This window comes from Rhinatrema bivittatum, chromosome 2 (assembly GCF_901001135.1).
Source record: "Rhinatrema bivittatum chromosome 2, aRhiBiv1.1, whole genome shotgun sequence".
Lineage (NCBI taxonomy): Eukaryota > Metazoa > Chordata > Amphibia > Gymnophiona > Rhinatrematidae > Rhinatrema > Rhinatrema bivittatum.
Genome location: NC_042616.1, coordinates 599,205,292 through 599,230,246, shown reverse-complemented (window position 1 = coordinate 599,230,246; position 24,955 = coordinate 599,205,292). Strand labels below are relative to the sequence as shown.

At 43.5% G+C, this 24,955-nt stretch overlaps 2 protein-coding genes across 2 annotated transcripts in view; both read right to left on the bottom strand.

Annotated features, from left to right (window-relative positions):
* The window catches only part of RMC1 (regulator of MON1-CCZ1), a 135,351-nt gene extending 132,861 nt beyond the window's left edge, over window positions 1-2,490 (bottom strand). The window contains exon 1 of the mRNA XM_029591133.1: window positions 2,318-2,490. Coding sequence (XP_029446993.1) covers window positions 2,318-2,416 — 99 coding nt within the window. The 5' untranslated portion in view covers window positions 2,417-2,490. The remainder of the gene's footprint in view (window positions 1-2,317) is intronic.
* Window positions 2,491-17,906: 15,416 nt separating this feature from the next.
* RIOK3 (RIO kinase 3) overlaps window positions 17,907-24,955 on the bottom strand; it is a 44,035-nt gene continuing 36,986 nt past the window's right edge. The window contains exon 13 of the mRNA XM_029591127.1: window positions 17,907-19,243. Coding sequence (XP_029446987.1) covers window positions 19,139-19,243 — 105 coding nt within the window. The 3' untranslated portion in view covers window positions 17,907-19,138. The remainder of the gene's footprint in view (window positions 19,244-24,955) is intronic.

Here is a 24,955-nt window from a genome sequence, read left to right as displayed (position 1 = left end):
TATACTTAGGTTCCCGAGTTTGTCTATTTTTTAGATGGTCTTACTTTTTTGTTCCTTTTCTTCAGTCTTTTCTTTTTCTTTGCTGTACTTTGAGTTCTTATTTTGTTGCCTAATATTTGAATTTTTGTTTATTCTCTCTCCTCTTCTGCAGCCTCTCTTCTGTCTGGGCAGAGAGCAGTCCTGATCAGATACTCACGGCTCTTCTGAGGCCCAGCAAAGCAGAAGTAGAAGCAGCAGCCGCAGCCCCTCCTCAGGGCACCAGGTGTCAATTTTCGGGTATCCGGGAATTCTCCACCACAAAATACATTGGATCTGATTAACTTTACCTGAGGGTTTAGTTTAGCGTACAGAATGGGACATATACCTTGGTACATCAAAACCAAGGACTTCAAAATCAAGATAAAATGTGTCCTCCAGTGCTGTACATGAGATGCTGTATGCAATCATTTTTATATTACTGCCTTGCTCTCCTGCTTTGGATATTTCCTTTGCCAGCTGAGTCCCAATGCAGCACTTTACCTGTAGATACAAGGTTTTCAAAACTCTATAAGGCAACCGGATTACTCTATACCTGTTTCAAGAGCCAAATGTGGCTTTTCAGGGCACTCAGTAGCAGCTCTCACACTACAGAATAAAATGCAACTACAGTGGAGGAGCAGCAGGCTGAGAACTAGAGAAAGCAGGTTTCAAACCCTAATTCTCCAAAAAAATACTCCTTTTGATTACCCTCTATTGCCTCAAGTACAACCATACCAGGGTACTTTTGATTTCTAGTAACCCTGCAATTGGCTGGGGGTGATGGCAATATAGACACAAACTTTCCCCCTCTCATACACACATACTCAGGTGCTCACACACTCTTTCATACACAATGCTCACTCTTACTTCTCTCCTTCCCCCATTAATGCTCACTCATACTAACTCTGATACTCGGTCATTCTCTCTCTCCCTGCCCTGAACCTAGTAGCCTTCTCCTTTGGGCCCATTCAGCTGATGGAACTCCTCCTTCTCCTCCTCCTTCCAGCTACACAGGCCAACGCTGCTCCTTAACCTTCTTCTGGGGACACAGCCAACTGGACTTCTCTTCCTTCTTCTAGCCACACAGGCCATGCTGCCTCTTCTCCTTCTTCCAGCCAACAGAACTTTTCCTCCTCCTTCTCTCCCGCACAGCCAACACACCTCCTTCCAGATGACATCCATTTCCAGGACCCGCACAGGCATTTCAGCAGTATCAGCAAGGCACCCAAAATTTTGCGGTATTTACTCAGAAACCCAATAATTCATTTTAAATTCCAGAGGGTCTGGGTCAAATCAAGTGTATTCTCAGGTATGGGTATAATTTAGACTTTAAGTCCTCTTGGGCAGGGAAATAACTATAGTACCTGAATTATAACATCTTGATTTTGGATTTGGAAAAGCCAAGTAATTAAATATAAAATCCAAATTCAGAAATCCTTCAACCAGGGCGGATCTTAGCAGGATGTGAGGCCCCAAAAAGTTGGTGGAGATGGCTCTGCCCTCAAACTGACGGAAAACGATAGTGCTGAGGGTGGGACTACAACGGCAGAGCAGAGACCAGGGTAACATTCCTATTTGCAGTCCCCATCCTTAAGAAAAGTCCTGTCTTCAACACTGAGATTTTACCAGACAAGAACATACAGAATGCTGGGAGGAGGACGAACAACATCTGTCAGACCCTATCAGATCACCAGGCTTGGTTCAGCAGCACAGCATCTCTAGACTTACTTACAGTTCCAAATTCCACACGGTATAGAGAAACAAATCCAGAGATGCAATGCAACTTCATTGGGTGACCCTGGCAATGCCCAGAAAAATGAAAAAGAGAAGGGGAGGGGAGCTGTGTGGGATTAGAAAGGCAAGTCATATCTCCAAGGAGAGGAAGGTGTGCCAAAAGGGGGGGGGGGGGGAGAGGCCAGAGGCAGTATGTCCCCAGGGAAGGAGGAGGAGGGGAAGACAGAAAGCAACGAGGAAATGCATGTCCCGGGGTTGCGGGGAGGGGCAAGTGTTCGTCCCTGCGCTGGAGAAGGAAGAGGAAGGAAAGGAGAATGCATGCTCCAGGAAAGAGAATGATGGATGGGGCAAGTGTTCGTCCCTGCGCTGGAGAAGGAAGAGGAAGGAAAGGAGAATGCATGCTCCAGAAAAGAGAATGATGGATGGGGCAAGTGCCTGACCCGAGAGTTGACAGGAGACAGTGCATTTCTAACGAAATTGAGACGTGTGCATGTTCTGGAATCGGTAGGGCTGAGGGAGGCGAGGTTGTTTCCGCATGCCCCTTTGCTCCCGGCACTGCTCGTACCTGTTTATTCGCCTCATCGAAGAAGACGCTGTTGACGCCCGCGGCCTTTTCAAAGAGCACGGGCCTAGCGCACAGCTCCAGGTAATAGTGGCAGCTCATGGCGAAAGCTGCAGCAGCGGCGGCAATCTCCCGGCAGCAGGCCGGCCTTCACTTCCTGTTTACAGGCCGCATCACGTGATGCGGACAGCCTGGGCTCTTAAAAGGGCAGCGGCTGAGGCGCTGTCTCTGGTGGGCCCCACGTCCCCACCTGACCGGGAAGGCGGCCATTGCGAGCCTGCAGCTGGCTTTTTCAGCGTGTACTCTGATACCTAGTGCGCTCCCGATAGCTGAGCAAACATTAAAACACACCACCGTCCTTCTGACAGATTTATTATGGATTTTCTTCTAGGGGGCTTTCTCCTAATCCTTTTGAGATCCCCCATGGGAGACTCCTCGCGAAATTAAAATGTTATGAGATAGGAGGCAGCGTCCTGGTGTAGATTGGTGCCTGGTTAAAAGGCCGGAAACAGAGGTTAGAACTGAACGGTTAGTTTTCCAAATGGAGAAAGGTCCTTAGTGAGGTAACACAGAGGTTGGTACTGGGACCGGTGCTGTTTAATGTATTCATAAATGATCTGGTAAACGATCATCAAGTGAGGCAATCAAACATGCAGATGATAACAACACAAAATTATTTGTTTGTTAAAAGAGCCAATTGTGAGGAACTGCAAAGGCACCTTGTGAAACTAGGAGACTGGGCAACTGAATGGAAGATTACGTTTAATGTGGAAAAGTGATGCACACAGGCAAAAATAATCCCACCTACAGATGTGCAAGGTTAGGTTCTGTATTAGGAGTCACCACCCAGGAAAAGAACCATCAAATACCTGGAACAATGCATTGAAATCCTCAGCTCAGTGTGCAGCAGTTGTTTAAAAATGCAAATAGAATATTAGGAATGATTGGAAAGGGAATGGAGAATAAAATGGAAAATATCCTATTGCCTCTGTATCAATCCATGGTACAACTGCACCTTGAGCATGGGCATCATAGCACTAGGCACATGACCCAACTGTCTTCCTTGGTGCCTCGAGTCTCCAGGTCTTCAGTCACTGGTGGAGTAGAAGAGAACCTGCGGAGCCACCAGCATTCTCCTGAACTTGCTGCAGTAGGGATTTGCCACCAAAGAGTTCCAGTCTGAACACCAGAGAAGACCGGAGACTCTGGTAACCTACGACCTGGAAGGAAAGGTTTTCCCAAGTGTCTGGCCACCTTGAGGGCCAGACACTGAGAGGAGTAGTTCTGAAACCTTAATTACTTTTGGATTGTGTTTGAAGATGACATGAATTGTTGCAGTAAAATTTATTTTTTAAACATCTTAAGTGTCCAGTGAACTTTTGGTGCCTGGGCAGAGATTATGCAGGCAAATCAACGATTGTGAATACATTTATTTATTTATTTTATTTATTTATAACTTTTATATACCGGCATTCGTAAAAAAAACATCATGTCGGTTTACAGACAACTGAGAAAGGAAATTACAATGATAGATGGAGGAAGGATAGGAAGTTAAAAGGTGACAACTTTACTGTAGAGCCAACGGGCGCCACAGTTATTAAATGAGATTACATGTGGTTAACCAGGTTGGACATTAATTATATACAAGAGACGACAAAGTGGGGGTAGCGCGGGGGTGGGGGATGAAGCGCATAGGGGAGGCGGGGTGGGGTAGGAACTGTACAAGGGGGCAGGGGGTGGCGATGGGAAGGAGAGGTGGTGACTGAATATCAGGAAGCCATAATATGGATGGGGTGGTGAGGGAGGGAGGGTGTGTAGGGGGGCGGGGGGACACTGTACTAGGGAGAGGGAAATAATGAGTGTTGAGGAGAAGTCAAATGCTAGGGTTGAGAGGCGTTGGGATAGGCCTGTTTAAATAACCAGGTCTTGATTCCTTTTTTGAATTGATTAAGTGAAGGTTCTAGTCGGAGCTCGGTGGGGAGGGAGTTCCAAAGGGTGGGGCCGGCGATGGAGAAGGCTCTCGCTCTGGTGTTTGTGAGGTGAGCAATTTTGAGTGAAGGGGTGTGGAGGGTGCCCGCAAGGGAGTTTCTGGTAGGACGGTTGGCCTGGTGGAAGTGTGGCATATCTTCGATCCAGGGGGAGTTATTTTTATATAGCGTGTTATGTATGATAGTGAGTGTTTTGTATTGAGAGCGATAGGTGATTGGTAGCCAGTGGAGATTTTGTAATATGGGAGTAATATGATCAGTCTTTCTTGAGTTTGTAAGGATGCGAGCCATGGCATTTTGTAAGATTTGGAGGGGTTTGATTGTGGAAGCTGGAAGGCCTATTAGCAGTGAGTTGCAATAGTCAAGTTTTGATAGTATAGTGGTTTGCATAACGGTACGGAAGTCATGTGCGTGGAGGAGAGGCTTAAGTTTTTTGAGGGTTTGGAGTTTATAGAAGCCCCCTTTTAGGAGTGATTTGATGTGGGATTTGAAGCTAAGTTGTGTATCTAAGAGAACTCCTAGATCTCTGACAGTGGACGGAGGTGTGAGATTTTGTGAAGTGTTCTGTTGCAGTTGGTGAATGGATAAGCTGGGTTGATTAGTAATAATTAGGATTTCAGTTTTTGAAGTATTGAGTGCAAGGTGTAGGTTGGAAAGGAGGGCGTTGATAGATGTGAGGCATGTCTCCCAGAAGTGCAGGGTTTCGTTGAGGGAGTTTTGGATGGGGATAAGTATTTGTACGTCGTCAGCGTACAAGAAGAATTTTAGTCCCAGTTTGGATAATAAGTGGCAAAGAGGGAGAAGGTAGATGTTAAAGAGGGTGGAGGAAAGGGAGGAGCCCTGGGGTACGCCTTGTGAAAGAGGAATGTGTGTGGATTCGGATTTATCAAGTTTGACTAAGTACTTTCTGTGGTCAAGGTAGGAGGAGAACCATGATAGGGCTGTGTTAGAGATGCCTATCTCTGCTAAGCGTGATATTAAGATTTTGTGGTTCACCGTATCAAAAGCTGCTGAGATATCTAAGAGGGCTAGAATGTATGATTGGCCGTGGTCCATGCCTTTTAGGATGGTGTCTGTTATTGCAAGTAGGAGCTTTTCCGTGCTTCGGTTTTTGCGAAAGCCGTACTGGGCGGGGTGGAGGATATTGTTATCTTCTAGGAAGTCGGTAAGTTGTGTGTTGACCACTTTCTCCAGAATTTTAGAAATAAAAGGTAGGTTGGAGATGGGCCTGTAGTTTGCTGGATCATTTTGGTCGAGGGTGGGCTTTTTTAGTAGGGGCTTTACGATGGCGAGTTTAAGCGGGTCGGGAACCGTCCCGAAGGTAAGGGAGCAGTTTATGATATCCGCTAACGGTCTTGCTATGACGGAAGGGATAGTGAGGAGGAGTTTAGATGGGATGTTGTCGGCGATGTGGGTGGCTGGCCGCATCTTTTTTAGGATGGAGTTGCCTTCCATCGTAGTGGTGAGATCAAGGGATGTGAGGTTAATGTTGTTGGTGGTGGGTGGGAGGTCGATGTGAGTGGGTTTGGGGGGGAGACGATTGAGAATGTTGGTGATTTTGTTTTTAAAGTGATCTGCTAGTTTATTGCATTTCTCTATGCTATTATCTTCCTGGGGGGAAGGAGTGGTGGACTTTGTGAGTTCTGCTACATAGGAGAATAGGGCGGTAGGGTTGAATTTGTAGCTGTGAATTTTTGCTGCATAGAAGTCACGTTTGGCGTGGAGTGTTGCTTGTCGGTATAGGTGTAGGGTGTGTTTGTAGGCTACTTTGAGTGTGGGGGTGGGTTGTTTTCGCCAGGAGCGTTCTTTGGCTCTAAGGTCTTGTTTTAATTTTTTGAGTTCACAGGTGTACCATGGTTTTCTTTCTGTTTGGTTGGGGTTTATTACTTTGTGGATGGTGGGGCAGATGGTGGGGCAGATGTTGTTGAAGAGAAGAATTCCCCCTTACTTCTTGTGCCTATTCGAAGACTCCATAGGCCGGAGCAGCTGTGAGATTGGATAAGGACTTAGCCCTGGGACTGAGAATCCCAAACTCCTTTCAGGTTATAACTGCAAAGCAAGAGGTTACACAATCAAAGGGGGTAATTTATTCTAAGTTGTGTTAGGGCTAAATTGTGTGGTAAATGACTGTGGTAGCTCAAGCAGTCAGTGGATTAGGTACAGTCAGAGGAAATCACAATTAGCATACCTGGGAACTCTCCAGATTTGGCCCGGAGGCTCCAGAATTCTAAAAGAATTACCGGGTCTCCAGATGAATACCGGAAATCGCCAGGTGCTGCAGCAAAACCAATCTACTTGAAACCGGATGTTATGTTTTAACTTGGTTTGTGGGCCCTTGGGTCGTGGAAAGAGCTGACTCCACCCATAGGGAGGAGCCCTGTGGGACTCTCCACGACAGGCGGGGTCTCAGCAGTGATGGACACAGGAGTCAGAGAATATTTATTATACAGCAAAGAGAAACCCAAGGAACGGCTTTGTAACTCAGGCTTGGAATAAGAAGACCTGAGATGGATTCTCTGGTAGTGGTCGCAGGGCGGGGTAACCCTGGGAATCCTTGCTTCTTGATAGGCCTTGTGCGGGGCAGCTCCAATAGTGGTCTGCAGCGTGGGGTAGGCCGGAGACAGATGTGGGTAACTGGTACAAGATAGCGTGAATCCGGTAGTGGTCCACAGAGTGGGGTAACCTGAGGATCCAAACAGCAAGACATACGTGGTAATGTAGAGAATATCTTGTACTCACTATGCAGTAGAGAATTCATAGTAGCAGCAGCGGAGATCCGATGCAGAAGGAACTCACTTAGCTGGTAAATGTGAGACAGGCAAAAGAGACTCTCCGAGGAGCGGATAGCCCTGAGTGCAGCAAGGCCCCCCGAGAAATGGGTACCTGAGTCACTCAGTCTGGAACGCAGGAACAGCAATGCGAAGTGTCTCAGAGTAAAGAAATTAAGCAAGAAGGAATCCTTGCTAATTCGTAGGTAGGAAAGTCCGGTAAGGTTAAATAGACATAGGCAGTGACATCATGCGGAGGGGACACCCCCGAGGTTCCCGCCATTACGTGCATAAGGAGGAGGCAGGTGCACGAGCGTGCCCTAGGTCACACCAGATTCAAGATGGCGACTGGGATTGCCCTCGCCGTCCTGGAACACCAGGGAGGTCGGCGTGCAGAGGCAGCCATTTTAGCCAGAATTGGAGCTACCGGCAAAATGAGGTGATCAGCAAAGGTCGCAGCCATCTGTGACCAATGGGCGCAACACCGGAAAGAAGAAAGGAACATCATTGGTCTTGCGCAGCTGAAAAGGAGGAACTCTACAGAGATTTCTACCATCTCTGGACCTTTTTAACTCTTAAGTTCGCTTCCTCATGACACTATCTGCTCCTGCACAACCTGTTTCCTGTATCCAGCCACTTGCCCGCCCTATCCTGTTTTCCTTGGCCAATCGACATTGCGATTTCCTGCCCATGCATCAAACGAGGATTAAGAAATAGGCAGCATCCACTTCCACAGCACAAGAGGAGAAGGAAGAGGCTGCTGCTGCTCCAGAAGCCCAAGTTAGAGTCTGCTGTTGCTAGTGTATTTCGGAAGGGGGAGAGAGAGAATGATTGAGCATGTCTGTGAGAGTGAGTGAGTGTGTATTTGTGTAGGAAGAAGAGATCTGAGAGTGTATGTAGGTGAGTAGGAGAGAACTCAGTGCAAGTGAGCATGGGTGTGAAAGTGAGTGGGCATGTGTATGGAAAAAGGAGAGACATGAATGTGTGTTCATCATGCGGAGGGGACGCCTCCGAGGTGTAAATGGACATGTGAGAATGTGAGAGAATGAGCAGTGAAAGTATAAGTGTGAACATGTAAGAGTGTTTATAAGAGCAATCCGGTCCCACTGTGCAGTTGCCCCCCCCCCCCCCCCCCCAATCCACGGTAATCTCAGGATCTCTGGAAGTCAAAAGTTCCCAGGTATCACAATTAGAGTCTGACTGTGCTTCAGTACCCTTTATTTACAGTGATAGTAAACTCAAACAAAATGGCAGCAAACAAAAAGGAAACACTTCAGCAGTTCACCACTTCAAAACAGACAGCAAAAACAGCAAAGCAATTCAGCAGTTCCCCTTTAGCCTCAGGGACTTCACAGTCTTTATACAGAGAAAAGTCTTTAACCAATTTTAACCAACGAGAGAAGGAGCTATACTCGACTTAGTGCTCACAAATGGAGATAATGTCTCTGATGTCCAGGTGGGCGCCCACCTCAACAGCAGTGATCATCAAACAGTATGGTTTAATATCACAAAAAGGATATGGAAAAGAAGCACAAAGACCCAAGTTTTGCAGTTCAAAAACACAGACTTTGATGAAATGGGGAAGTACCTGGAGGAAGAACTAAAAGGCTGGGAGAACGAGAGTGATGTGGATCAACAGTGGACCAATCTAAAAGGAGCAGTTACCAAGGCAACAAATCTATATATTAGAAAAGTAAAAAAAAGAAAAAAGAAACCTATCTGGTTCTCAAAGGAGGTGGCTGACAAAATAAAGGCCAAAAGAACAGCATTCAAGAAATATAAAATATCCCAAAGGGAGGAGCACAAAGAAGAATATCTGGTAGAACTGAGGGAGACAAAGAAATTAATCAAGACGGCAAAAAGTCAAGCGGAAGAGAGGATTGCCAAGGACATAAAGAGAGGTGACAAAACATTTTTCCGATATATCAGTGAAAAGAGAAAAGTTCAAAGTGGTATAGTGAAATTGAAAGGTGGAAAGGATCAATGTGTGGAGAGAGACGAAGAAATGGCAGAAATATTAACAAATACTTCAGTTCTGTGTTCACTAAAGAGGACCCTGGAGAAGGACCATTGCTAGTTAATAAGAAACTGAAGGGGAGTGGAGTAGATGTAACTCCATTTATAGTAGAGAATGTATGGGAAGAGCTGGAGAAACTGAAAGTGGACAAAGTCATGGGGCCTGATGAGGTTCATCCCAGGATACTGAGGGAGCTCAGAGATGTGCTGGCGGGTCCACTGTGTGACCTTTTCAACAGATCCCTAGAAACGGGAGTGGTGCCGAGTGATTGGAGAAGAGCGGTGGTGGTCCCACTTCACAAGAGTGGGAACAGAGAAGAGGCTGGTAACTACAGACCGGTTAGCCTCATCATTTACACGTGATGAGCGCTATTAGCTACGCGGTGGTTTGGGCGTGCGTTTTGAACATAAGAACATAAGAAATTGCCATGCTGGGTCAGACCAAGGGTCCATCAAGCCCAGCATCCTGTTTCCAACAGAGGCCAAACCAGGCCACAAGAACCTGGCAATTATCCAAACACTAAGAAGATCCCATGCTACTGATGCAATTAATAGCAGTGGCTATTCCCTAAGTAAACTTGATTAATAGCTGTTAATGGACTTCTCCTCCAAGAACTTATCCAAACCTTTTTTGAACCCAGCTACACTAACTGCACTAACCACATCCTCTGGCAACAAATTCCAGAGCTTTATTGTGCGTTGAGTGAAAAAGAATTTTCTCCGATTAGTCTTAAATGTGCTACTTGCTAACTTCATGGAATGCCCTCTAGTCCTTCTATTATTCGAAAGTGTGGGATATATAGTATATAGTGTGGGATATATAGTATCTGTTATAGGCTTTCATTTGGACCCTGAGAAAGTTTTGGCCATTCAAAACTGGCCCCAACCTGTTGGTATTAAGGCATTACAACGATTCCTGGGATTTGCCAACTTTTACCGAAATTTCATTCCTCATTACTCCCAAAGAGTAGCATCACTCACAGCTCTGACTAAAAAAGGGGCCAACATAAAAGAATGGTCTCCGGAGGCTACAAAAGCTTTTCAAAATTTAAAACAAGCTTTGCTGGTTGATAACTGTTTGCATCATCCATATCCAACTCGACCATTTGTGGTGGAGGTTGATGCCTCTGATTTAGCGGTGGGAGCAGTTCTTAGTCAAGTCTCTGACAAGGGGGTATTGCTACCTTGTTCTTATTTTTCTTCCGCAGATAGAAGTTATGGAATTGGTGACAAAGAACTATTAGCTATTAAGATGGCTTTTGAGGAATGGCGCCAATGGCTGGAAGGAGCTCAACATCTGGTAGTGGTATATACTGATCAAAAAATTTAGAATATTTGTGCAAGGCACAACATTTAAACCCACAACAAGCACGATGGTCTTTGGTTTTCAGTTGCTTTAATTTCTTTTTAAAATACCGACCAGCTTCAAAAAACATTCGAGCGGTTGCTCTCTCACGCATCAATGAGGTAGATGATACAATAGTTTTGCCTCAATATGTTATTAACTAGGTTAATATTTTCATAACAAATACCAATATATCTTCTGAAGGAAAGACTGTTGTGTCAACTCGCTTATGGAAACAAGTGCTCTCTTGGGCTCATGATTCTCTAACTGCAGGACATCCGGGCAGAGCTCGAACTTTGGAACTATTGTCCTGTTATTATTGGTGGCCAAACTTCAAAAGTGATGTAAGAAAATAGGTAGATTCATGTCCTACATGCGCCAAGCAAAAGCCGTTGTCAGGTCGTCCATGGGGATTATTACAACCGTTACCCATTCCTATAGAACCTTGGACTCATTTATCTACAGATTTCATTGTGGATCTACCTCCATCTGAGGGAAAACAAGTTATTTGGGTCAGAGTAGATAGATTTTCTAAGATGGCTCATTTCATGGCTCTCAAGAAACTTCCTACTGCACCTGAACTCGCACAACTGTTTACTGAACATATTTTCCGCCTACATGGGTTACCTCAACATATAACCTCTGATAAGGGAATACAATTAACTGCAAGATTTTGGAGAGCTCTTTGTAAGAAATTTGGCATCCAATTAGACTTCACCACGGCATTCCATCCTCAAGGCAGTGGACAGGGAGAACAAACTAATAGGTCTTTAAAGGCCTTTTTATGATTCTTCATTGGAGATAAACAAGACAATTCGACAACCTTACTCCCATGGGCAGAATTTTCATACAATCATCATACTCATTCTACTACAGGAGTTTCTCCATTTCAATTGGTTTTTGGAAAACAATTAAAACCTCCTTTACCACTTCCTTTGCCAGTACAATCGCCAGCAGCTCAACTTACTGCTCAACAACCTTGGTCACTTTGGGACTCTACACAAATTAATCTGACTAAAGCAGCTAATATCGCCAAGAATGCAGCAGATAAACATAGACGTGTAGCTCCTACCTTCAAATCTGGAGATCGAGTTTGGCTTAGTACTCAGCATATCTGTCTTAGAGTGCCTTCAATGCATATGGCTCCAAGATATATTGGACTGTTTATAATCACCGAATGAGTAGGCACAGTGTCTTATCGTTTACGACTACCTTCAAGTCTTCGAATTCATAATGTTTTCCATGTTTCATTACTTAAACCACTGGTTATTTCAAAATTTCATCCAGCTCCACCTGAACCAGTGAGTACGGATGCCGACGCAAATATTAAATATCAAGTACAAAACAGTCTTGATGTTCGCTTTCATCAACGACGTTGGGAATATCTGATTTCTTGGGAAGGTTTTGGTCTGGAGGAGAATACGTGGGAATAAGCTTCTAATATTTTGGACAAATCTCTTTTAATCAATTTCATCAAGATAATCCTAACAAGCCCAGACCTCCAGGGAGGGAGCGTAAGAAGGGGGGGTACTGTTAAGGTTTTGCAATCAGGTTTGTTGTTACCTCTTGGGGTGACTCGGTTTGGTCGGCCGGGTTGTCCTGTGTCTCTGGAGTTTCGGTATTGCTGGGGGCTTGCTGCGTGCCGGTCGGGTCGCAGAGCATGATGTCGTGGTGCATGCGCTGATGTGCGCACATGTGTGATGTCAACACGTGCGCACACACAGGCCAGTCGATTAGAATTAATTTAAGGTTGCGCGCGCTTATATTAATATTTAATGTTTAAGTAACAGAATTACTGGATTCCTCATGTTAGTTTGTAGAGTACTTGAGTATATTGCCTATCCAGCAATCAGCTGTTTCTGGTTCTCGTCTGACACACTGCTGTCTGGATTTCTGATTTGTCACGTCATTTGAACTTTGCTTGACTGTCCTGTTCTCAGGCTCGTTCCCAAGTTCTATTAAATACAAATTACATTATTTGAACTGTTTCCTGTCTTGAACTGCCTCTCGGCTATTCAATTCATATTGATCAGCTGATCCAAGTGTCCACGAATATAACAAGGGTTTAGGGCCTGGTTTAATAGTTGTACTGTTGCCTTTTCAAAGATAGGGTTGTTACTGTTTGAATTCCATAATACAGGTGTAACTTTGTGCGGGTTAGTTTGTGTGCATTATTGCAGATCCTGGGACTGGGTTAGGTGCTATATTTCTCTTTCCATTTCTCCGGCTTCGCACTGCATGCAGAGTGGCTTTTTTGGTTTTTCATTCCAGTTTGTCTCCATATTTATAATTTGTGTTTTTTCTGTGCGTGTGACTGAGGTGAGGTATCTTACTAGCATGTAGGCATTTGTATCAATCTTATTTGTTGTGTTTTCTCAATAGGATATGCCTTAGTGGTAAATTACTGTCTTTTCATAAGGAAGGCTATTTTGCCTGGTAGTAAAAGGAGTTTGTTTTGCTTTTACTGGGATATCATCAGAACCAGAATATCCATTTTGTATGACGAGTTGTACAGGGTAATGCCCTAGATCTGCTCTGTACTCATTGCTGGGGGTTGAGGGGATTCCTGTGGATGCAAGTGCATGTTTACATTTAGCCCCGTGATGGTCACTTGTTCAGTGTGTCACGCATATGAGAACCATCTGTCAGGTGTGTCCCGGACAAAAAAAAGGTTGAGAACCACTGCTTTAGAGGATACTAAGAGAACAAGGAAATTAGAGCATTCCAGTGGAGAGGTTGCAATAAATGCTAAAATGGACAACGCACCTTTAAAGAGCAGAAATATTCCAAATTACCTCTGCTAACTGATAAGCAGGTTGTTAATACAAACAAAAAATATACTTTGAAATGTCTGTAAACAATTTCTAGAAGTCTAAAAATAAGATGGGAGAGTAGGAGTGTATAGCACTGGATGAAGACGTAGATGTTATTGGCATCTCAGAGATCTAGTGGAAGGAGGATAAACAACAGGACACTGTGATACCAGGGTACAAATTATAGTGAAATAAGATGGATCAAATTGGTGGATGGGTGGCACTATATGTTAAAGAGGGTATAGATTCAAACAAGATAAAAATTCTGCAGGAAACAAAATGCAATGTTGAATCTTTATAGATAGAAATTTCAGGTGAAAGGGGGAATAAAATAGAAATGGCGGGTATTACCATCCACCTGGCCAGAATGGGCAATGAAATGCTAAAATAAATTGGGGAAGCTAACAAAATCAGTAGCACAATAATAATGGGTGATTTTAGTTATCCCACTGTTGACTGGGTGAATGTCACATCAGGACATGCTAGAGAGGTAAAGTTCCTAGATGAAATAAATTATTGCTTCATGGAGTAACTGGTACAAGAAGCAATAAGAAGGGAAGCTATTTTAGACCTAGTCCTTAGTGGAACCCAGGATTTGGTGCCACTTGGCAATAGTGATCACACCATGATTATATCTGACTTAATAGCTGGAGAGAGGACACTAAAGAAATCTACTGTGACAGTATATCTTTCAAAAAAGTAGTTATCATAAAATGAGAAAAATGGTTAGGAAAAATGAAAGGAGCAGCTGCAAAAGTTAAGAGTTTACATCAGGTATGAACATTGTTTAAAAATTCCATCTTGGAAGCCCAGACTCAGATGTATTCCACACATTAGTCAACTTTCCACCTTTTCTAATGTCATGCTGGCTGGGGTCGGGAAATACCCACTCAGGAGCAGGGCAGGACCACAGGGCTGGACTGAGGTTTAGCTTCTGATAGCCAGCCCCCTCCCCTGCAGCTTGAGCCCTTGAGTTCTAGGGCACGGTAGGGCTTGGCTTCAGCGGCAGAACATCATGATGAAGGTAAGTCAGGCTGGACAAGGCAGCACCGGCAGGATCTGAGATCAGGCACAGGTTGAACATTATGGCAGAGACAAGCTGGAAGCTGAAGACTGGATACAGGAGCAGGCTGGATGAGGCTAGACCGACGACAGCTGGAACTAAGGGCCGGATACTGGGCACGGGCCAGGTCTGGATATACACAGGCTGGGCAGGATACTGAATAAGGACTGGGACTCGATATAGACAGGCTCAGGCTGGGGATTGGAACTAGATATAGACATAGGCTGGGCAGGAGAATGAGCAGGGACTGGGACTAGGTATAGACTGGGGCAAGACGAGACAAAGGCAAGGAATGTGTTGAATGGATAAGGTGGGAAGTCAAATCTAAGTAAACAAAAGTACAAAATAAGAGGAAAAAATAATCGCTGGGTTGTTGCAGATTTATGGCACCATGCTCACAGGCCTAGTTCCATGTATGCAGAAATCAAAGCAGCATGAGAAAACTAATGGGTAACCCTTCACACCCCCCCCCCTAAAAAAAAAGGGAGTAGAGTAGTGGATGTATGGAAGTCTCCTTTCCCACCCCTCATCTGCTGGAAGCAGAATAGGCAAGAACAGCAAAATAATTCTACAAGACAAGAAATAAGAACACTGTGCTCTGGAAAGAAGTGATAGAAAATCCAGATGAAGTCTGGTCTATAGTACTGCAAAAGGAAGCAAACTGGTTAGTCTAGATAGAATATAAGAGATGGGCCTTGCAGTGCTTATGTTTGTATGATAACAGGTACAGTTTGTCTTTGCCAAAATTGCTGTATGTGGTGGATGAGATTCCCAGTAGGTCAGGCTAGACCCTCTCTCATAGGCAGAGCACAGGCTCTCATGCAAGAGCCACATAACCTACCACAGTGCAAGCTGGTATTAGCATAGAGAACAATTCTGAAGACTCAAAAGATGACAAGGCTGGCTTTGTACAGAGAACAATATGGACTTTAGTATTACTGCTATTTTTTCGAAGAGCTCACTGGCCAGTTGAATAAATCAGTCTCACAAAAGTTGAGACATTTCTACAGCCTTGAAGGTAATAGGCCTCAGACATTAGGTAGTGAGCATACACAGAGGACAGAAGCATTTGCTTTTTTAGGAACTGGAAATAGGGATCGTAGTAGTGTAGCCTATCAGGATGTTCTGTGACATCCTACAGAAATATGACAACAGAAAAAGATCTGGCTTATCTAGTCTGCCCATTCATACAACTGCTCAGCTCTACAGTCCCTACCTCTCCCTCAGAGAGGCCCCTGTGCTTATCCCACACTGTCTTCGGGCTTCTAAGTCCTGGTTTGTTTCTATGAAATATGGACTTATCACCTCGATCCCCTTGTTTTCTCACTCATTATCGTATCAACACCGTCCCTAAGCTGTCCAATTACTTGCATTAGACACACAGGGATTGGTAGCCAATGACTTCCAGGCTCTTATGGTCTGTCCATTTTTATTACTGACTGTAAACTCCATTTGATTTCCATTTCTTCTCTTCTGCATCAGTAAGGATTATCTTTTTGATTTCCATTTCTTCTCTTCTGCATCAGTAAGGATTATCTTGCTCTGCCCTATGCTTTTTAAAAATTATACTATTTTTATCTGTTTTCCAATAGGAAGGCATTCCCTGTACCCACAACCCTTTCTGCAAGAAATATGTTCTAATTAAATTGAGTAGATGGTCCTTATCTGGTAGCAAACCCCATGTTTCTACCATTTTTAAAGTGACCCAGCAAAAAAAAAACAAAAAAAACAACTTATATTTCACCTGTGAAAATATTCTACCCTACTGGCTTCAGCACAGCATGAGATGAATAACTGAATGTTTGTAAATTGTGTTGTTTGATACAAATTATGCTAATTTACTCAGTTTTATGTACCCTGCTGCTCACTGCTTCCCCCCAAGACCTAGCTTGGCTTATTTTGATTTTCCCAGTCATCAACTTTTAAGTAAAATGAAGGGACCTTCAAATAGCACGTATAGTCAGTGGCATTACACAAGGAAGCAATTTTAACAAAGTGGAAGAGCCTTACCGTCCTCTTCCATCTTCTATGAAACAGACACAAACATTTGGGTGTAGCACCGTATGACTTTACCTAGTGCTCAGTGTCTGACTTAATAGCAAATTTCATGTGTTACTAGGGTTGCCAACAGTCCAGTTTTAGAGCGGACAGCCAACTTTTCAGGCATTCTGTACGATGTCCAGTCAGAAGTACCAATCAGATGCTAAATGTCCGGTTTTGTAGGTGGATACTCCTTTCTCTTCCTTTGCCTAAGGCTGTGGGAGGGGGGAAAAAAGGCAGGTCAGAGCCTATTGGAGGAGAGCTGTGCTGTATCCCCACCTCCTTTCCCATGTTGTGATTGGAGGGCACAGGGAGTGGAGGTGGTGCATAGCACAGCCCTCAGCTCCCAGTGGTTCTGCAGATACATAGATAGTTTAGGCAGTTCCCTGGCAGGATTTAAAATTTATGCAAATGAGGGAGTACCCCACCCCCCCAGTCCTGGTCTATAGAAAAGCTGGCAACCCTATGTGTTTCTGACAGCTTGGTTTCTAATAAAATTCCATGTTACAGTATACAGTTTTCAGACAGAAGATACTATATAATAAGGAGGCACTAACTAGCCTCAGTCCTCCTTTGAGGACCTGGCCCAGCTTTGGTTTTTAAACTTCCATGGTATTTTGGACATTTTAGTTACCCTCTTAAGTGAATCTTGTGAAATCAGTTTCCCTGAGCTGAGCCCCTCGTTCCATTTGCCCATTCGCAGCACCCTAATAAAAGCCCACGCTGTTTCACACTTGGGCTCTTCTGAACACACAGATGTACCCAACCATAGAAACCAGTGTTCTTATCTGGTTTGGGGGGGTGGGGGTGTTATTCTCATTGTACTGCAATTTTGGCTTGGCACTGGCAACAGTGGCAGTTGTTTAAGGGTAGTAAAATGTATCCCTTCTTTTCTGCGCAGGCTACCACACTGCTCATGCACTCTGTTCATCTCCACCTTAAGACTACTGTAACGTGCTCTTTGTGGGACTTCCACTGACATTTTCCTCCACTACAAAACTATTCAACATTCAGCTACATCACTTACCTGATAATACTGATCTTGAAAGAAGGTAAGACCTCAGCTCCCCTACTACATCTGGGAACAGTGCACGCTCCTCTTCCTTGCTTATAAACGCACTCCCTCTGCAGCTCCTCAATGCCTCTTTCCTCTCATGCACCCTATTCACTAAGCAAGTCGCTCTTTTCTGTGTCCTCCACCTTACTGCACCCTATTCCTGGAATCGACTTCCCTGCGGCTCATTCTCCTGCTTTAGACCTATTTAATCTCTCTAACACCCTTCTAGAAAGCCTAAGCACTGCTCTATGATAAATACAAATGAGTTTATAGGAAGTGTAATATCCTGTCTATGTTCATCTTAACTAGACTAAGTTCCATAGAGCAGGGTCTCTCATATTTAGCTATAGAGGGCTGTAGTTGTGTAGTAAAGTTTAAAAATAATAAATTAGTATAAACATCAAAATGAATTTCCCTGGACAATAGTGTGGCATGTATAACTGGGGGTTCAGCTGGTGAAGCTGAGTACATATTGACCTATGTAGAGTACATTAAGGTAATAAGAAAGCAACAGCAGTTTTGAATAATTCTAGGATTATTAATTACAAAAACATGAAGCCAGCACCTGTTTTTCAAATTTTTTTTTACTTGCACACCGTTCTTTCCACACCCAACTGCTTTTCTTAACAGAGTATCACACACATGCAGTTTTTGCCTGGACCTATTGTTCATGGGTTATAAACCAACAGCTGCAAGCTCTTATAATTCAAGTTATTGGTTTGCTCACACCCCTCAACAGCAGATACATTTCAGAGCAACACGACATGAGGGTAAAGGGATTCAAAAGTATTACATACAGCGAAACAAGACAGATGCAGAAAAGGGGAGTAACGTGTACTTTACAAGCAGAAAATTATAAATTGATGGTAGGCGTGAAAGGAAAAACCTCTGATTATTTCATTAACTTGTATGTTGTTCCCCTGCCACTCTCCTCCTCCCCCCCCCCCCCACAAAAAAAAAAAAAAAAGGGGGTTCTCAGCAATCAATGCCTCAACAAGAGATAGCAGAAGTAAATTCTAGCTGTGTCACACTGTTGTAAATCTGCTTCATGATAAGTAATAGTTTGCTGGACAGCAGTTTTGCCAGACACTAAGAGAAAGCTTTAAAAAAAAAAAAAAGTCAACCTAGGAAAGGTATATTTAAAAAAAGGTGTTATTTTTCTGAAAATGATTCTACATCTTTCGAGAGAGGGAGAGTAGGGCCTCTGCCTTAACAGCACTGAAGGCCAGCGAATGGCAAGTCCCCAAAGCAGAAAGCTTTGCACTCAGGCACAGGAGTAAAAAAACTGAGTGTCCAATAAAACCTCACAGCAAATTGCACTGCCGTCTGCTCAATGTAATTCAGCCAACTCCACCCCCAGGAAGAAGCAGAGCGATTTACCAACTTTCCTACTCCCCCCAACTCTCTTGGTCGGAGGCTATAAAAATTAGGTGGCGTGAGCTAAAGAGGCACCGCAGTGGCGTGGTGATACAGAGCCCTCAGGACGCAGCATGAAAGAGGCGGCATCATTGCATTTGCCCAGTCGCAGCCCCCTGCCAAAAGCCCACGCCGTTTCACACTTGGGCTCTTCTGAACACACAGAAGTACCCAACTATAGAAAACAGTGTTCTTATCGGTGGGTTTCTGGGGGGGTTTTGTTATTCTCATTGTACTGCAATTTTGGCTTGGCACTGGCCCGTTGTAGAAACAGCAGCAAACTCTCTCTGCCACAAGAGCATTTAAGGTCCCCAGCTGTTATTTATCAAAGATGGGTGGACCCCCATGATCTGTTAGAAAGGTGGAGATCTTCTTCCCATGATTCTGTACATGATCTTCATTAACTTTCTCCAAGGCTTCAATCTATAAAAATAAGTAAATAAATAAATACAGAGTGTATACACAATAATATGCAGAGTAGAAATTAAAAATAATTCTTCTGGGGTACTGTATGGTATCAGGTGTTCACTTTCTATGATGGCTATACCCCACCTAGCTTTATTTTGCTTTATGTGTACTTTATTCTATATTATACTTTAACTGGTTATTATTTGCCTGTCGGTGAGCAAGGGGGGGAGGGGGGGGAAGGAATATATAACCATATAAATCTATGTATCGCTGCATACTATTGTTATCTCTTTGTTGCCTCTAGTTGACAATGTTTGTACAATCGTATTGATGACTTATGCATTTTGCAGTTATTAATAAAAAATATTAAATACAAAAAAAAAAATAATAATTCTTCTGTCACTAAAGTCTTGGCATTGGAAAGAAAAAAAAACACAGGAGATTAGCCTCTAACAGACAATAGTATTTGTTGCAGCAGATTCCCGTGAGATTAAGAGATGATCTATCCATCCTCTGGAATCCAACCAACTGCCAGAAGTAAAAAGTATGCCCCAGGCTGTAGCAAAAGTACATTCAAAGAGTTTGGCTCAGTGAGGCAGGGTGTGAATGCCAGTGCTCTGAAATCCTGACCTGTTAATCACTGCAGGAGCGTAGCATGCACCGCTGGAAGCAGCATCATCACCCCCTTTACAAAAAATGGTCAGCACAGCATAACATGTACATCATCCATAGCTACATCAGTCCTTTGCCAAGCTGCTCTCAATTTTTGGTTGTAAGTTCACACATCTTAATAGCCATTACCTAGTGCAGGGGTCGGGAACCCATGGCTCGCGAGCCAGATATGGCTCTTTTGAGGGCTGCATCTGGCTCGCAGACAAGTGTCCCCACACTTTCCCGCTGACCCAGCTGCTCCCCGGTCCTCCTCCGCCCGGGCTTAAAATGCTGTCAGCCCGGGCGGAATGCGGCAGGACAGCTGGAATCAGAGGCACCGGCGTGCTTTCTTCTTCCCGCCCTCCCCATCCACGGCCCGGAAGAGGAAGTGGAGAGTATCGGGTGCCTGCGCGGCAAGCAGAGGCCACGCTAGTGCGCTCGGCATCGGTCCGAAGAAAAGAAGACTGCAGCGCGGCTCGGAGGAAAATGAAGAGCTTCAACCGCGGCCGATGGGACTCCGCCTCCGCGAGGACTGAAGATGAAGGAGGTTAGTGTTGGGAGGAGGCTGCTGCTGCCGCGAGTTCCCGGGGTGGGGGAGAGAGAGAGTGAATGAGCGAGCAAACAGCTTGCTCGCTCATTCACTCTCTCTCTCCCCCACCCCCACCCCGGGAACTCGCGGGCAGCAGCAGCATCCTCCCAACACTAACCTCCTTCATCTTCAGTCCTCGCGGAGGCGGAGTCCCATCGGCCGCGGTTGAAGCTCTTCATTTTCCTCCGAGCCGCGCTGCAGTCTTCTTTTCTTCGGACCGATGCCGAGCGCACTAGCGTGGCCTCTGCTTGCCGCGCAGGCACCCGATACTCTCCACTTCCTCTTCCGGGCCGTGGGGGGGGGGGGGGCGGGCTGTGTGTGTGTGAGAGATTGCATGTATGTGAATGATTGAGAGCCTGTATGTAAGTTTACCATTGGGAACCTGTATGTGTAAGTTTGTGATTGAAAACCTGTTTGTGTGAAAGAGTATGTGTGTATGATTGAGATCCTTTGTGTGTGAGAGAAATCATGTGTATGCATGATTAAGAGCCTGTGTGAATAAATAAGAGAGAGATCATGTGTGTCTGTGTGTGATTGAGAGCTGGTTTAGGTGATGGAGCATGTGAGTATGTGATTGAGAGCCTGTGTGTAAATGAGAGAAAGAGAGGACATGTTTGTAAGCATGTGAATGAGAGTCTATGTGTGAGAGAAAAAGACAGCATGTATTTATGTGATTGAAAGCCTGTGTGTGTAAGCGTGAAAAGATAGACAGCATGTGTGTAAATGTGTAATCAAGAGCCTATATAAGTGAGAGAGAAAAAACATGTGTATATGTGAGTGACTGAGAGCATGTGTGTATAGGTGTGTCATTGAGAGCCAGTGTGAGAGAGAGCGCTGGTATGTGACTGAGAGAGGAGAAAGTTCCAAGCAAACCACCCCACCTCCTGCTAATTCAGAACAATCTCAGGACACCTGGATATCAAACGTTCCCAGGTATGCAGAGCAAAAAAAGTTTTGTATCCTTATTTTTCATTACTGGGTCTTTGTGTCTGCTATTTTGAAATATTTTGTTGGTATCTGGAAATGTTTTATATGAGTTTTTAATTATTGGATATTCCACTCATCAGCTGTTTCGAAATATGTTCTTTTTGTTAGTACAGTTTTACTGCTGATGATTTTATATTTCTTGATTTGTTTTATAAGGATGGGTGATGTTTCTTTTTTCCTTTGTTACACTGCATACAGAGACTCTGGCTTGTTGCAGTTTCCAATTCAGTTTTTTCTGCATGCTTCTTGTTATGCGTTTTGGTCTCTTTATTCTATGTTAGGTGAGGGACAGCACGTGATTCAGGTGAGGTTTTCTGCTGGCGTGTAGTTTCTGTGTAGGACTCTATAGCAGCCTGACTTGGTCCGTTTTCCTAATAGGAGATGTATTGGTGTCTTAAGGCCTGGTGTAATATTTTCAGAGACTTATTGTACTTTTAAAAGTGTGATCTTACATAAAATGCACACATTTACTTGTATTTAGTTTTAAACATATTGTATGGCTCTCATGGAATTACATTTTAAAATATGTGGCGTTTATGGCTCTCTCAGCCAAAAAGGTTCCTGACCCCTGATCTAGTGTATTGCATATTATGCAGATGGCACAAGCTAATGTTCGATACATTCTACAACTGCAGAAAAAAAAGTTTCCAGTACATGACGCGACGTTAGTAATACCCAAGCATTCAGATTACAGCCTGTGGCCAGCTCAGTGATTTTTTTTCGAGGAAGCAGTAAAAAATGAAGCTAAAGGAGAGCAGGAAGAAATTACTTTTCATAAAGAGTGAAAAAGACTTTTATAAGTTTAAATCTAATGATTTATATATTCAAATGAATTGCTAGATATTTACTGTTAAATCCAGTATTTTACCTCTTAAGAGGGATTTGATCAACATTAAGAATCACTAAAAAAATGGATCTCTGGTTTCTACAGTGTAGCACTAAACAAGGTGGAGTGTGAATGTTTCATGCTTAAATTTCCTTCTTTGGTAGAGACGTTTGCACTTCGCTATGAGAGCATTTGTTATGTGAATCTATGTAATAAGTATATCATTACTCATTGGAGACTTTTTGCTTCTAGAAAATTGGACAAGAAACGGAGTCAGCTGGTGACAGGCACTAACCAATGGGAGGATAGTTTAAAAAAATGCAGTGTGACATTTCAGTGTGTGTTCTAACCACTCTGCAATTTCAAAGTTATTTTTTCCTCTAACAGAGCTAATTTCTCCCCACGAGGAACTAACGAATGGCATGGTGGTCCAATGCCAACAAAACTTGCTCTACTCTAACCAAGGTCCTGATGTAGGAATAAAGAAAAATAAATAAAGCATGTGCTGATCTTCCATATACATTTTCTTTATTTACATGCTTAAAAAAAAAAAAAAAAAAAAAAGGTGCTAACTCCCAACACAGTAAGTTTGCGACATGTTTATACAATGGAAGCTTAAAACAAAAAGTGTGTAAAACTAAGTATCCACACAGACATACTTACTGCATATAAAATACGATTTGTGCGCAAAGCACATACTCTGCACACAACACTGATTTGCACACAAAGCCCCACATACAGGGCCCCTGCCAGGGGCATAAGAAATTGCCATACTGGGTCAGACCAAGGATCCATCAAGCCCAGCATCCTGTTTCCAACAGTGGCCAATTCAGGCCATAAGAACCTGGCAAGTGCCCAAAAACTAAGTTTATTCCATGTTACCATTGCTAGTAATAACAGTGGCTATTTTCTAAGTCAACTTAATTAATAGCAGGTAATGGACTTCCCATTGGGCAGTGGAACTCCTTTCAGGTCTGCTTCCAGCTCCCGCTGCCAACTTCTTACTTTACATTTAAAGTCAGTCATTCTCTCTTACATACATTCTTCACATAAATCAGAGTAGAATTATTTCATTCCCAGACCAACCAATAAAAAAAACTTGATGTTCAAAAACCAGACATAATAGTAAAAGAGAAAATGCCAAACGGTAGTACAAAATCCTGCAAAAAAAGAAATAAAACACAGCACATGTAGAGCAAACCTGCCATCCCAACACAGCACTAACCCTATCTATGAGAAAGCAGCACTGCACTTATACCAGGCCCTAGAACACCAACACATCTGTTGGGAAAACATAAGAGCAGATGTCCTCTGTTTTCAATGCTCCCAGATATCTCTGTTCACCTACTCAGGGTTTCCACCCCGTGTTATCCTGTTATACTCATTCTCCTTGTTATGTCTTTGCTCATTATTGTTAATTTTTTATATGTTTACGTTCAATGTAACACGTTGTTCTGTATGTAAACCGGAGTGAAGGCAACTCTGCTATACCTCGGTATATAAAAAGTGCTAAATAAAAATAAATAAATAAGCAAGACTGCCTCAGATCAGACCAACCTTTACCAAAATGCAGAATAGCTGAACACACAAGACATAAGAAATCCCACACTGGGTTAAGACCAAGTCTGTGAAGCCTAACATCCTGTCTCCAACAGTGGCCAATAGGGACCTGATTTATCAATGCTCAGATAGCAGAGCAACAATATCATATCCTCATGAGAGCCTATCTTACCCCGTGCAGAATGAGGCCCAGAGCTAGCCTTGTGAATGATCACTGTGGAAATAAAAAGTAGTTTAAGCTAAAACCCCCAAAACGTATCCAAACCTTTTTAAAAAAAAAAAAAAACAAAAAAAAACAACTCTGCTATACTAGTAGCCTTGACCACACTCTGATAAATTCCATAGTTGCTGCACAAAGTACTTTTTGTTAAATCGTTCTAAGTCTGCTATTACATGGAGAATCCCCTTGTTTCAGCATTATTTGAAAGGGCAAATAACCATCCTTTATTTACCCATTCCACACCACTCATGATTTTTATGAACTTTGATCATAAACCCTCTGTTTCTTTTCCAAGCTGGTGAGCCCTAATGTGTTTAGCTTTTCATGAGGGATATATTCCATTCTCCATCATTTTTGTTACCCTTCTCTGTCTTTTTTGAGATGGAGCAACTAGAACTGCACGCACACTATTCAAAGTGCAGTTGCACCATAGATGGCTAGGAGCATTATGATCTATAGAGGAATGGAGAATAAAACAGAATAATTCCTAACAATCTATTTGCTTTTTTCACTGCCAGCACACACTGAACTGAAGATTTTAAAACATGCACAAGGACTCAGATGTCCAATTTAGGAACCCAACATTGTGTATCTGTAACTGGAATTGTTTTCCCTGTATGCACTACTTTAAATTTAATTATAGACAAGTGCAATCTGCCATTTAGATGCCCAGTCCTATTCTCGCAAGATTTCCCTTTGCTAAGAGCATGTTTACTCTTCTACATATAGCCAGTAGTTTAGATTTTACCATTTTGCCAGGCACAGACATCAAGCTCACCGGCCTATAGTTTCCCCAGACCACCACTGGGGACCTTTTTAAAAGCAGGTGTTATATTGGCTACCCTACAGTCTTCAGGTAATGTGGACGTTTTAAATGATAGGTTACAGATTGTT